Genomic DNA, 12435 nt, shown 5'->3' on the forward strand with positions numbered 1-12435 from the left:
AAAAGAAAGAAATCCTGCCATTTGAGACAACATGGATGGACCTAGAGGGTAATATGCTAAGTGAAATAAACCAGGCAGAGAAAAACAAATACATATGATTTCATTTATTTGTGGAATCTAAGAACAAAACAAAGCAAAATGAATAAAATAGCCAGTCACAAACACTGAGACATGACTGGTGGTTACCATGGGGGAGAGTTTGAGGTGGGTAAGGAGGATTAAGGGGCACAAAAATTCTCAATCATAATATAGGTTGGTCACAGGGATGGTAGTACAGCATGGAGAATACAGCCAATGGTTCTGTAACATCTTCCTATGCTGACAGATAGTAACTGTACTAGTGAGGGCTAAGGATTTAATAATGTAGGGAACTGTGGAACCACTGTGTTGTATACTTGAAACCAATAAAAGATTGTGTATCAACTATACCTCAATAAAAAAACAACAAGCAACAAAAGCAAAAATAGACAAAGGGACTAAAAAGTTTCTATATAGCAAAGGGAACAATTAACAGAAGGAAATGGCAATGTACAGAAGAGAAAATATTTGCAAACCATATAGCTGGTAAGAGGTTAACATCTAAAACATCTAAGGAACACCTCCAACTCATTAGGAAAACCTAATCTAAAAAATGGGCAAAGGACTTCAACAGACATTTCTCTAAACAACTCATACAAATGGACAACATGTATATGACAAGATGCTCAACATCACTAATTATGTGAGAAATGCATATCAAAACCACAATGAGATACTAGTTCACCCATGTTAGAATATGGATCATTAAAAAAGATAAGAGATAACAAGAGATGGTAAGGATGGGGAGAAATGGAAACCCTTGTGCACTATTGATGGGAATGTAAATTGGGGCTGCCACTATGGAAAACAGTATGGGGTTTCCCCAACATATTAAAAATAGAACTACCATATGATCTAGCAATCTCACTTCTGGGTACATATCCAAAAGAGAACTGAAATCAGGATCTCAAGGAGGTATCTGTATACTCAAGTTCATTGCAGTATTGTTGACAATGGCCAAGAAAATGGAAACAAATTAAATGTCCATTAATGGCTGAAAGGATAAAGAAAATGTGGAACCTACATACAACAGAATATTATTCAGCCTTAAATTTAAAAAAAAAGGAAATCCTGACATAGGTGACAACCTGGAAGACCCTACAGGACATTAGGCTAAGTGAAATCACTCACAGAAGAACAAGAAATGCATGATTCTGCTTATATGAGGTGTCTAATACAGTTAAACCTTGAACAACAGGGCTTTGAACTGTGCAGGTCCACTTACATGCAAGTGTTTTCAATAAATATATTGGAAAGCCTCTGGATATTTGTGATAATTTGAAAAGAAACTCTTTTCTCTACCGTACTTTATTGTAAGAATACAGTGTATGATACATATACAGAATATGTGTCAATTGACCATTTATATTATCAGTAAGTCTTCCAATAAACAGTAGGCTATTAGTACTAAAGTCTTCTTGAGATTTGTGACAATTTGAAAAAAAAACACATTCTTTTCTCTAGCTTATTTTTTTGTTAGAATACAGTAAATGATTCATACACTGAATATGTGTTAGTCGACCATTTATGTTATTGGTAACTCTTCCAGTCAAAATGACAGATCCGATAAAGGGTTGACATCCAAAATATATAAAGAGCTCATGCACTTCAACAAACAAAAGGCAAATAATCCAATTAAAAAATGGGCAGAGGAGCTGACAGACAGTTCTCCAAAGAAGAACTTCAGATGGCCAACAGACACATGAAAATATGCTCCACATCACTAATCATCAGAGAAATGCAAATTAAAACCACAATGAGATATCACCTCACATCAGTAAGGATCGCCACCATCCAAAAGACAAACAACAACAAATGTTGGCGAGGTTGTGGAGAAAGGGGAACCCTCCTATACTGCTGGTGGGAATGTAAATTAGTTCAAACATTGTGGAAAGCAGTATGGAGGTTCCTCTAAAAGCTCAAAATAGACATACCATTTGACCCAGGAATTCCACTTCTAGGAATTTACCCTAAGAATGCAGCAGTCCAGTTTGAAAAAGATAGATGCACCCCTATGTTTATCGCAGCATTATCTACAATAGCCAAGAAATGGAAGCAACCTAAGTGTCCATCAGTAGATGAATGGATAAAGAAGATGTGGTACATATACACAATGGAATATTATTCAGCAATAAGAAGAAAACAAATCCTACCATTTGCAACAACATGGATGGAGCTAGAGGGTATTATGCTCAGTGAAATAAGCCAGGTGGGGAAAGACAAGTATCAAATGATTTCACTCATCTGTGGAGTATGAGAACAAAGAAAAAATGAAGGAACCAAACAGCAGCAGAATCACGGAACCCAAGAATGGACTAACAGTTACCAAAGGGAAAGGGACTAGGGAGCATGGATGGGAAGGGAGGGATAAGGGTGGGGAAAAAGAAAGGGGGCATTACAATTAGCATGTATAATGTAGGGAGAGCATGGGGAGGGCTGTGCAACACAGTGAAGACAAGTAGTGATTCTACAGGATCTTACTACGCTGATGGATAGTGACTCTAATGGGGTGGGGGTGGGAACTTGGTGAAGGGGGGAGCCTAGTAAACATAATGTTCTTCATGTAATTGTAGATTAATGATAACAACAACAACAAAAAAAGTAGGTTATTAGTAGTTCAAGAATCAAACATATGCAGACTTTCAACTGTGCCGGGGGTGGGTGCCCCTAAGCCCCATGTTGTTGAAGGGTCAACTGCAGAGTCAAACTCACAGAAGCAGAAAATAGAATAATGGTTGCTCAGGGCTGGTAAGCAGAAATGGGAAGTTGCTGCTCATCATTATAAAGTTTCAGTTATGCAAGAGTTAATTTCTGGGGATCTGCTATACAACATTGTGCCTATAGTTAATACTATGCCATACAATAAAAATACTGTTAAGAGGGTAGATCTCATGTTACATTATGATTTTTTTTTAAAAAAGATAGTGTTATATCAAAAAAATCTAGGGTTATAGAAAAGAGGATACTTCAAAATTTTAGAAAAAATGAAAAAACATTTATTTTGTCATAATTAATTCAGTCACTTTTTCCATTTTCTATAAAACCAAACCAAACACCCTAACAATTTTCTTGACATGATTTCCACCTCACAATTGAAATAAACCCAAACTACATTAAAAATTTTGTTTCCATATTTATGTTTAGAAAGGTTTAATTGTTTTCCTTGTTAAAATAACAGACCATCTGTAACAAACCTTGTACTATGTTTTCTACAGTCATCTAGATTAGAGCATGGTCTTTCTGCTTTACAGTTTCTAGGAAAAGTTCCTAGCAATTGTTTTGGGAGATAATTCTACCCCCTCAATCTTACACCCCTAGGGAATCATTAATCTACTTTCTGCACCTTCAGATTTGCCTGTAGTGGACACCCTAAAAATTGAATCATATAATTTATGGTAATTTGTGAGTAGCTTCTATCACTCTGCATAATGTTATTAAGGCTCATTCATGCTATGGCATGTATCAGCACTTCATTACTTTTACTACTGAATATTTCATGGTCTGGTTCTACCGACTTCCTTTATTCATGAGTTGATGGGCATTTAGGTTGCTTCCACTTTTTAGCCATGATGAATAATGTTGCTATTAACACCCATGTATACACCCTAATTCTTATACCATCTCGTACTCATCCTCAGTTATTCAAGCTCCATTAGGTCACGTGTGACATAAGGATAATGAAACATATTCTCAAAGGGTAAGGACTTTGAGGACTAGGAATGATAATGTGTAAGAAAGTTGCTTGTAGGCTACAAATTACTATGAAAATAGGATGCATTTTATCTTTTAATATTATTTTCTCATATCATCTTTGCTAGGTAACAACCATGAATTCCTTCCATCAATTTTCACCACTCAAAGTATATTTAAAAAGGTTTTGTTTCACTGTGAGAATGCTAGTAAAGAAAGAAAAAAAAAAAAGAAACCGAAGTTAGGATAGATTCCCAGGCCCTTGTGTTAGCAATTATTTGCTGAATACTTAATATGTTCAAAGTACCATGTAGTAATACAAGAAATAATATTATCTTGTGCCAGTTTTGGTAAAACATTAAATATGCCAAATTACTTTAAACCAATTATTAATTAACAAATTAAACTGCAATATGACTTGATATGAATTTATCATTTATATATACATAACATATATAAATTATGTTATATATAATAGGTACAATGTTATATGTGTAATTGTATATAATATATAACACATGTAATATATTTAAATTTATATATATATATACACACACATTATATAATTTACAATTCACATATATAATCCATATTTAATTAATCAAAACATGTTTTCCAAAAGAGTGAACAAAACTGTTATAGACGTTTTGGTAAATAAAGCAGAAGGAAGGACATTTGACTAAGAGATAAAAGGAGTGAAAACATATGGTATGTTTATAAACAGTTACACATTATAAAAAATACAGAGAAAACATTATAATTTGGATGGCAGACTAATGAATATGGATAAAGAGTACGTATGATTATCTATTTATATAGTAGTACCATAGTCAACTATCAGTTATCATCAAACATCAATATTCTGAACATCTTTAAAATAAACTGAAACAATGTAAACCTTAATGTAAATAATAAAAGTAATAAATACATGTAAATTAAAAGAATTTCCCAGTGGATAAGCTCTTTTGCCCACTGGTTACAGTGTAATTATTAAGAAGTACTTGATTTCAAGGGAGGCTTATGGATTTTATGACAAAAAAATTCCATTAATGTTGAAATAGGTCAATGTTTGAAAATTTAGGACACTGTCTTTTCCCAGTTGATTTTATAGAAGCCCAGCAACAAATATATCGAAATCCACTAGAGGGAGCTGACATTATAAAATTGCATTACCTGCTACCCTACCAGGAAAATAAATGCCTCAGTAAAAATGACTTTGATGTAAAAGGAAAAAAAAAGGCATTTTGTTTTTGCTTTATTCAGTTCATTCCATGATCACACCAAGGAATAAAAATTCTTTAAAAACTAGGAAAATGGGGAAAGCTTAACATATACCACTGTACTGATTCTAGAAATGTTATTATGTGGTAAAATCTTTGGGTATCTACAAAGAAAGGCAATTTAAAAATATGTTTTCCAGCTAATTAAAGTTTCAGTAACAAATGAATACATATTCTTACGCTTCTCATAACAAATTTGGGGGAGATGTTTTTTAGGAATATTTTTACCCTAATGCCTTAAAACCCAATACATACATACATGTGTATGTGTATAGTGGACCAAAAACTCATTTTCTAATGCTTAAAAGTCTTCATAATCCTGTCAAAGGAATTTTGTCTTAAAAAGTAAGCTGATGAGTAGAGATATTTTAGACCAGATGCTATGTATTAATATCATAAGAAGAAATTGGTGAGAGACAAAAGAGACATCTCGAAAAATTTGCTAGTCGTATAGTAGGGTATTTGCATAATTGCTCTGCTCTTACATTATATCATTAAATGATAAAATGAGGATACTGTACAATTACAGTGGTCCATCAGTAAAATACAGCCCAAAGAATAATTTGTCCTTTGTTGAGTTTCATCTGCCACATGTATGCTACAGCAACTATAATAATCTTCATGTAAGTTGACAGAAGTATTAGTAAAATACCTAGCTGAAATCCTTGTACATAAAGCAAACTGAATTTAATGAAAACCCACAAACAGTGTTTCAACTGCTCTTTTACTTCTTATTATGCTCAAAACATTTGACTGCAAAATTTGCAACCCGTCAAGGAAAAGTTACGACTATATAAAATATGTGCTTCACTTGTTCCTCATAGTCATGAAATTATTATGGGGTGGGGGTGAGAAATGGAATTACATATATCTTTCCAATACCAGCATTTCATTATTTGTTACTACAGGTTGTAGGGAGGGTGGTTCACTTGACAACAATTATGCCTTCCCATTAGTACTTTCTCTTTCCCAACAAATAGCTAATTTGAAAAATACCAAGTTAAGTTAACCATTTTAAGTGTTTTCACTTACTTGTCTGTAGCTCTTTCTCTCTGGCCTGTGTATCAGCAAAGACTTGGTTAAAATGATTCGTAAAGGCCACAAAGTCTGCATCCAGGAACATTGGCCCTTGTTCTTTCTCTTTCAGGGCTATGCTTTGAATTTTTAATTGCTCAATTTGAGGCCGAAGAGCAGACAGCCGGTTGACTTCATCCTGTACCATAATTTACAGTATTAAAATAATATTTTTACTTTGCATACATTACATTTGTACAAAGAAAGGAGTTAAAACACAGAGATGCAAACTCAGCTTAATGCTTTCATACAAAAACTAGTAAGAAACATCCATGATGATTTATGCAAACCTCCAGCAAAGGTCATCAGTTTAAGAATAATTTGGCTCTTTGTTCAATTGCTATCATATATAAACATCTTTAAATTTCAAAATGACATCATTTAGAGCATTAAAGGACATAGATGTGTATGGATGAAAAGTTCTATGAATGACCTTATATCCTTTCCAGGAATGAAACATAGATGTTCCTCTGCACCCCTTTTCTCTCAAACCTGTGTGCCTTTGCTTCAGATTCCAAGCTCATTTAATGAACGATATTTTTTAAATTAATTCATGTAGAAGTTATAATATCTAATACATATATACTCATTAAAAATGTTTATATTAACATTACATAAATTACATATATCTATATAATCTATGTAATATTTATGTATGTACACACATTTATGTCTATAATTATCTAACTTTTGTATGTTCTTATTACTTCTACTGAATGAATAGGTAATTACCATCATTTTAATTAGGGTACTGCTCTGCTACTCTCTTGTTGTCTTAGCATCATTGTTAATAGCACCCCCTTTCACTCTCAAGAATGCCCTAGTTTGGATGATAAAATCACATACACACTCTGCTGTGCTGTTCAATGTAACAGTCACTAGTCACATGTGGCTACTAAGCACCTATGTGGCGAGTCTCAATTCAGATGTGCTGTCAATGTAAAACATATAGAGCTTTGAAGACTTAGTATGAAAATATGCAAATATCAACTCTCATAGTTTTAAATATTGATTAAATCTTGAAATAGTTTTGATCTACTGAGTTAAATAAAATACATTATTGAAATTTGTTTACCTGTTTCTTTTTTTTACTTATGTCTACAGCATTTAAAATTATATATGTGACTCAAATGGCTTTCATTTTCCTTCTTTTGAATAGTGCTGTTCTTGATATAAATGGTTTCATATTCTTTTGTTTCCAGTGAAGTTGCAATTCACATGTATCTGTTACATATATAATGTGAGCTCAAATAGAAATTCCAAAATTTTTTTTAAAAGTATTGTCACCATGGTTTCTTATTTATAATTCATACCTCTGCTACCTTTAGAAAAAAGTACTTCAGGATTTGTTTACCATTTAAAATGTAAAAAACATGATAATTAAAATTGAAAAAATAAGATTACAACCCAATTAGGAGGGGGAAATTGAATTACATAATTATCAACTAAATATAAATCTGAGCTTCCTGCAAATCAAAGTGAAAACTTAAAAAAAAAAAAAAACTCTTGTTGTGAGATACACATATACTCTACTGGAAAGAATACTTTTGTCTTAGGATTGACTTGAGGTGAATTTATCACAAAGATCCTTTCATAGTAGCAAGACCACCTAATAAGTAATGCCACTTGTTCTGATTTTTAGATGATATGAAGTTAACTTTCAGAGGAATGCTGGTATGGGGTTAGAACAGTATGAACTGATTCAGGTAGATAAATCTCTGACAATCAAATTATTTTGGTGGGTGAAGGGGAAAGACATTCAGATAAATGGGTAGGTGACTAACTTTTCACATTCATATATAAAGCCCCACAATCAAGTTCTAGAAGGTAGACATATATTCATGGAAGAAGAATAAGACAAGAGGTAAAGGGTAATACTCTGTATTTTTGCTTTCCAACTTACAGACATGCACTTTGTCCACTAGGCTTGCAAACAGCAGCATTGACATCTGCTGTGAAACATTTAAGAACCTGATTTACATTTGGCCAGATGGAAGGCCATCATTCTTCCTGTTTAGGGGGATATACAAGGAGCCTGCAGTACAGTAAAGTGTGTTCTGCAAAACAAAGGGGACTTTGAAACTAATAAAACATTTGGGCAAATGTTCAGTTGAGACCTTAAAATTCCATAAGTAAATCATAGGAGAGATCATTTTGACCTGAAATATTTAACATTTAAAAGATGTTACCAATTATTTCCATAAAAGGGCCTTACTGTGTTTGGTCCTCTAGAGTAAGGCATCTCCCCTGAATATGCTTATCCTTTAACATCCCATGTTTATTTGATAGAAAAACGTGCATATTTATATTTTTCTCAGGAAAGGGTCCATGGATTTCTTCCAATTAATTCCCAAAGGGCTCTCTAACCCCCAACATATTGAGAACCAGTTCTGGCAAGCAATATATTTGAGCTAAATCTGTACTCTAATCTTAGGAAACATCTCCAAATAATATAAGGCAATGATAAACAGGATGGAATAATTTATTTACCTATCACTAATCACAACCAAATAGCATAATTTTAACTGTTGTGTGAATGACATTGAACTTATCCTACTAAATATTTGACCTAAGGTAATTTATCAAATTAATAGAAAGCAATGTGGCAGAGAGAAAGAGTAAGAAATAATGGAGATGGAACTGTGTCATCAGAATCTGGAACTTTGTAGATGAATGCAGGAAAAAAAACACAATTTAAATTAGGATGACTTCTCTAGTCTCAAGAGATTTAAGATACATAACCTCCAGTGATCTTCATTTGCTCCTTAGATAAAGACCAATGTCCTAGCATGCTCCAAGAGTCCTAGCTTTGTCTCCTATAGGTCTGTCTTTTTCCGTCCATCTTTCATCTTACACCTCCCTCCCCTCTATGCCCAGCATTCACATTGGCCTTCTTTTAGTTCCTTGGTCACCACTGCTCACTCCTGCCATGTTCCTTCTGTCTAAAGCCTCTTGTCCTGCTGTTCTCTTAATTTCAGCTCATCCTAAAAGCCTTAAGTCAAATGTACCTGCCTCAAGGAAGCTGCCGTTGGTGGCTCTGTCTAGGTCAGGATTTTCTTCTTGCACATTCTCCCAGAACTCTGTACCTTTGTTAAAAGCATTTGCCCTAGTGGTAGTTTTATATCTATTTCTTTCATCATTTATTAATGTCCCTGTCCCCTACTCTAGGTGAAGGTTATGAGGGCAGGATCAATGAATGCTCACTCTAATATTCCCAAAACTTAAGTGACCACTGCTCCAGTGGGTCCTGAAGGTAAAACCACAACCCCAGTAAGACTGGAAGGCAGGGCACCTAGCCAAAAATTATTCTTCAACCTTAAAATCCAGTGAAATTTGCCTTAGCAAATTTTGGATTTGCTTAGAACCTGTCACCTCTTCCTTTCCTTTTTCCCTACCTTTTCTCCATCAGGAATAGGAATGTCTATCCTATGCCTGTCCCACTACCATATTTGGAAGTACAAAAGTTATCTGGCTTTACAGGTTCACAGCAGGACAGGAACTTTGTCTCACAATGAATCACACCTTGAGTCTCACCCATATCCAATTTAAATGATATTTACATGAGACTTTGGACTTTAGAGTTGATGCTGGAATGAGTTCTGACCTTTGGACTTTGGGAATTCATGGCATGTGAGAAGGACGTGAATTGCGGCGGGTGGGGGGGTGCAAGGTCAGAATGTTATCGACTAAATTGTGTCTCCCAAATTTGTATGTCAAAGTCCTAACCAACAATGTAATTACATTTGGTGACAGGACTTTTAAGAGGTAATTAAGGTTAAATGAGATCTTAGGTGTGAGGTCCTTATCTGATAGGACTGGTGGTCTTACAAGAAGAGAAAAAATTCTCTCTCCCTCCATGCACATGCACCAAGGAAAGGCCAAAAGAGGATATGGTAAGAAGGAGCCAGAAGCTGAATCCTGGCAGACCTTGATCTCCAGCCTCCAGGACTGTGAAGAAATTAATTTCTATTGTTTAAGCCACCCAGTCTATGGTATTTGTTATAGCAGCCCCAGCCAGCTAATAATGATACATTCAGTATCATTCTTGGCCACATTAGAGACACAGAATATGTGTTTTATGGATGAATGCATTTTGTAGATATTATTAGTAATTCTATATCTGAGTCTCAAGAAACATGTTAAGGTAGTATCAGATTTTTGTTGCAAGAAATAACATAGGTGGAGTACTCCAATGATTCACAGAAAAACAAAGTCATGGATTCCATAAAAGACAAATGTGTCTGAATACAGAAATGTCCTAGATTCATCTATTTTCCTAATAAACTAAATGCTTTTGTATAGTATATTATTTTTCTAAAAAATACACTTCTGGAGTTTACTTATTTCCTAATAAAGCTGTAGGTCCAATATCTGAAGAAGAATCATCAGGTTCTTCAATTGTTTTTCCCTTCAAAATAGCTTTGAATTTCCCATCACTTTCTGGGCTCAATACCACCTTCAAATCAACCCTGTCACCTCTCCATCTGCAGTCTCCTACCAGTTAAACCATTCTTTTCCAAGTCGGCAGATTAACCCCCATTCATTGCTTTTTATATTAAACCCCGCCGTGTCAGTGTATCTTTAAGGTTCATCATGGAAACCTTTCATCTGTCCTCTAATAAATTTCCTCCCTCTCATGAAAACTGTGTAGTTCATAGTGATAATGCAAAATGTTCAAGTTCTTAACATTATTATATACCTCTTGTTTTCATACACTTGCAAACATACACTTTTAATCTCTTTCTTAGGCCCGTTTGTGCTAGTCATAACTTGTTTGGCCATTTATTTCATCCACTGCCTACTCTTCTCCTGTTACCCAGGAGAATGACATTTACAGATTACAGCTCCTTGTCTTTTGCCTTCTGATTAAGTTCAGTCAATGGGGGCCCTGGCCAAGCAGGGAGGAGAGTGAAGTGGGGCATTTACTTTTCTGGCTCCACTCCGGTGAGGGTACGTGGACTGGCTCTTAAGGCTGCCTTTACATGGGCATCTGACTCTCCCCTTCTATAACTTTTCTCTCCCTGATCTTTTCTGTCCTTGGCATAGTTTAACAGCTCTGATGCTATGTTACTGTACTATCCCTTGTGGTTCCCCTATACTTCAAGCACGTTTATAAAATATTGTTAAGAAACTTTCCTCAAATTATCTTAATTCGAGCAAACTGTCAGTTTTAAAATTTCTTCTCATATATCTGATTATTTACTATATCAGCTGCTTGTGTTTGCTGTATTCCACTTTTTCAACACATAACTGGGTTTTTTCTTTGTATATGAGCTGCTATAAAAAAAAGCTCCAGATTATTGGCCATTTCTCAGAGGACAGATGTAGTTTCCACACTCCAAAACTGCCTCACCATTTCACAAACTGACAAAATCTGTTAGCCCTGTGTATCTACTCTAAATATATTTTTCCAGGATTCGGGCATTCATATTTTACCCATCTAAACTGATTTTCTTCACTTATATTTTGATCTTTGCTGCGTTTAAATCCTTCAAGGATAAATTTTATAATTAAGTAATTTGCTGTGTTTCTGAAAATTGCCAAGAAATTCCTTTTGATCATGCTCCAAATAGGAGGAAAGATTCTTACCTTACAAATTTTTAACTGGCTTTTAACTGTTGTTGGCTTGCCTGTGGTGGTGGGCTGGGTTTTCAACCAGTTTTCAGCAGTAGTTGTCATCTGCTCCAACTGCTGTAGCTGATTATAGAAAGTGATGATGTTGTTCTGATACTCCAGCCAGTTAAGTCTCTCACTTAGCAACTGGCAGAACTCAACCCACCGGCTGTTCAGTTGTTCTGAGGCTTGTTTGATGCTGTCAGCATTAACACCCTCTAGAAAGAAAAGATTTTAAAAATATATCCACTGAAGCCACAAACTAAAAGTCATTATCTTAAAATCAATGTGTCTCAGGTTTAAAAGTATTCATCATATGAATGATTTCAAACAAATCATTTATTAACTAATAAAGAAGTAAAAGTACCAAATGATTCCTTATTATTGATTGTAAATTATTAGAGCTGCATCTTATCTAAGAATATGAATGTAATAAAGTAATAAATAAGGACACATAAGAGACAGAGAGGTAGAATATATTTAAATAAAAACCGAAAGAGTCAAAGCTCTGATGGGGGGTTGAAGACTGGTCATGGACAAAGAACCTTTTAGATGTTTCCAAATACATGTTAAATATGATGTACATTATTAATATGTACCTCCAAAAACTAACTTATATTCTTATTGTTTAAATGTTTGGGAACTAGTTGAAATGTTATCACTTGGGTTAAAAAAAAACTGACAAGGTTTTCAAAAAGCC

At 34.5% G+C, this 12435-nt stretch overlaps 1 protein-coding gene across 10 annotated transcripts in view; it reads right to left on the minus strand.

The window, feature by feature from the left end:
• Positions 1–12435, minus strand: part of DMD (dystrophin) — a 2259748-nt gene that overhangs the window by 1357844 nt on the left and 889469 nt on the right. For all 10 annotated transcript variants that reach the window (XM_036992000.2, XM_036992004.2, XM_036992005.2 and 7 more), the window contains 2 exons: positions 11712–11953; positions 6081–6261 (listed from right to left, as the gene is read on the minus strand). In XM_036992000.2, coding sequence (XP_036847895.2) covers positions 6081–6261; positions 11712–11953 — 423 coding nt within the window. The remainder of the gene's footprint in view (positions 1–6080; positions 6262–11711; positions 11954–12435) is intronic.

The sequence above is a fragment of the Manis javanica genome, chromosome X, assembly GCF_040802235.1.
Source record: "Manis javanica isolate MJ-LG chromosome X, MJ_LKY, whole genome shotgun sequence".
In the NCBI taxonomy this organism is placed as follows: Eukaryota; Metazoa; Chordata; class Mammalia; order Pholidota; family Manidae; genus Manis; species Manis javanica.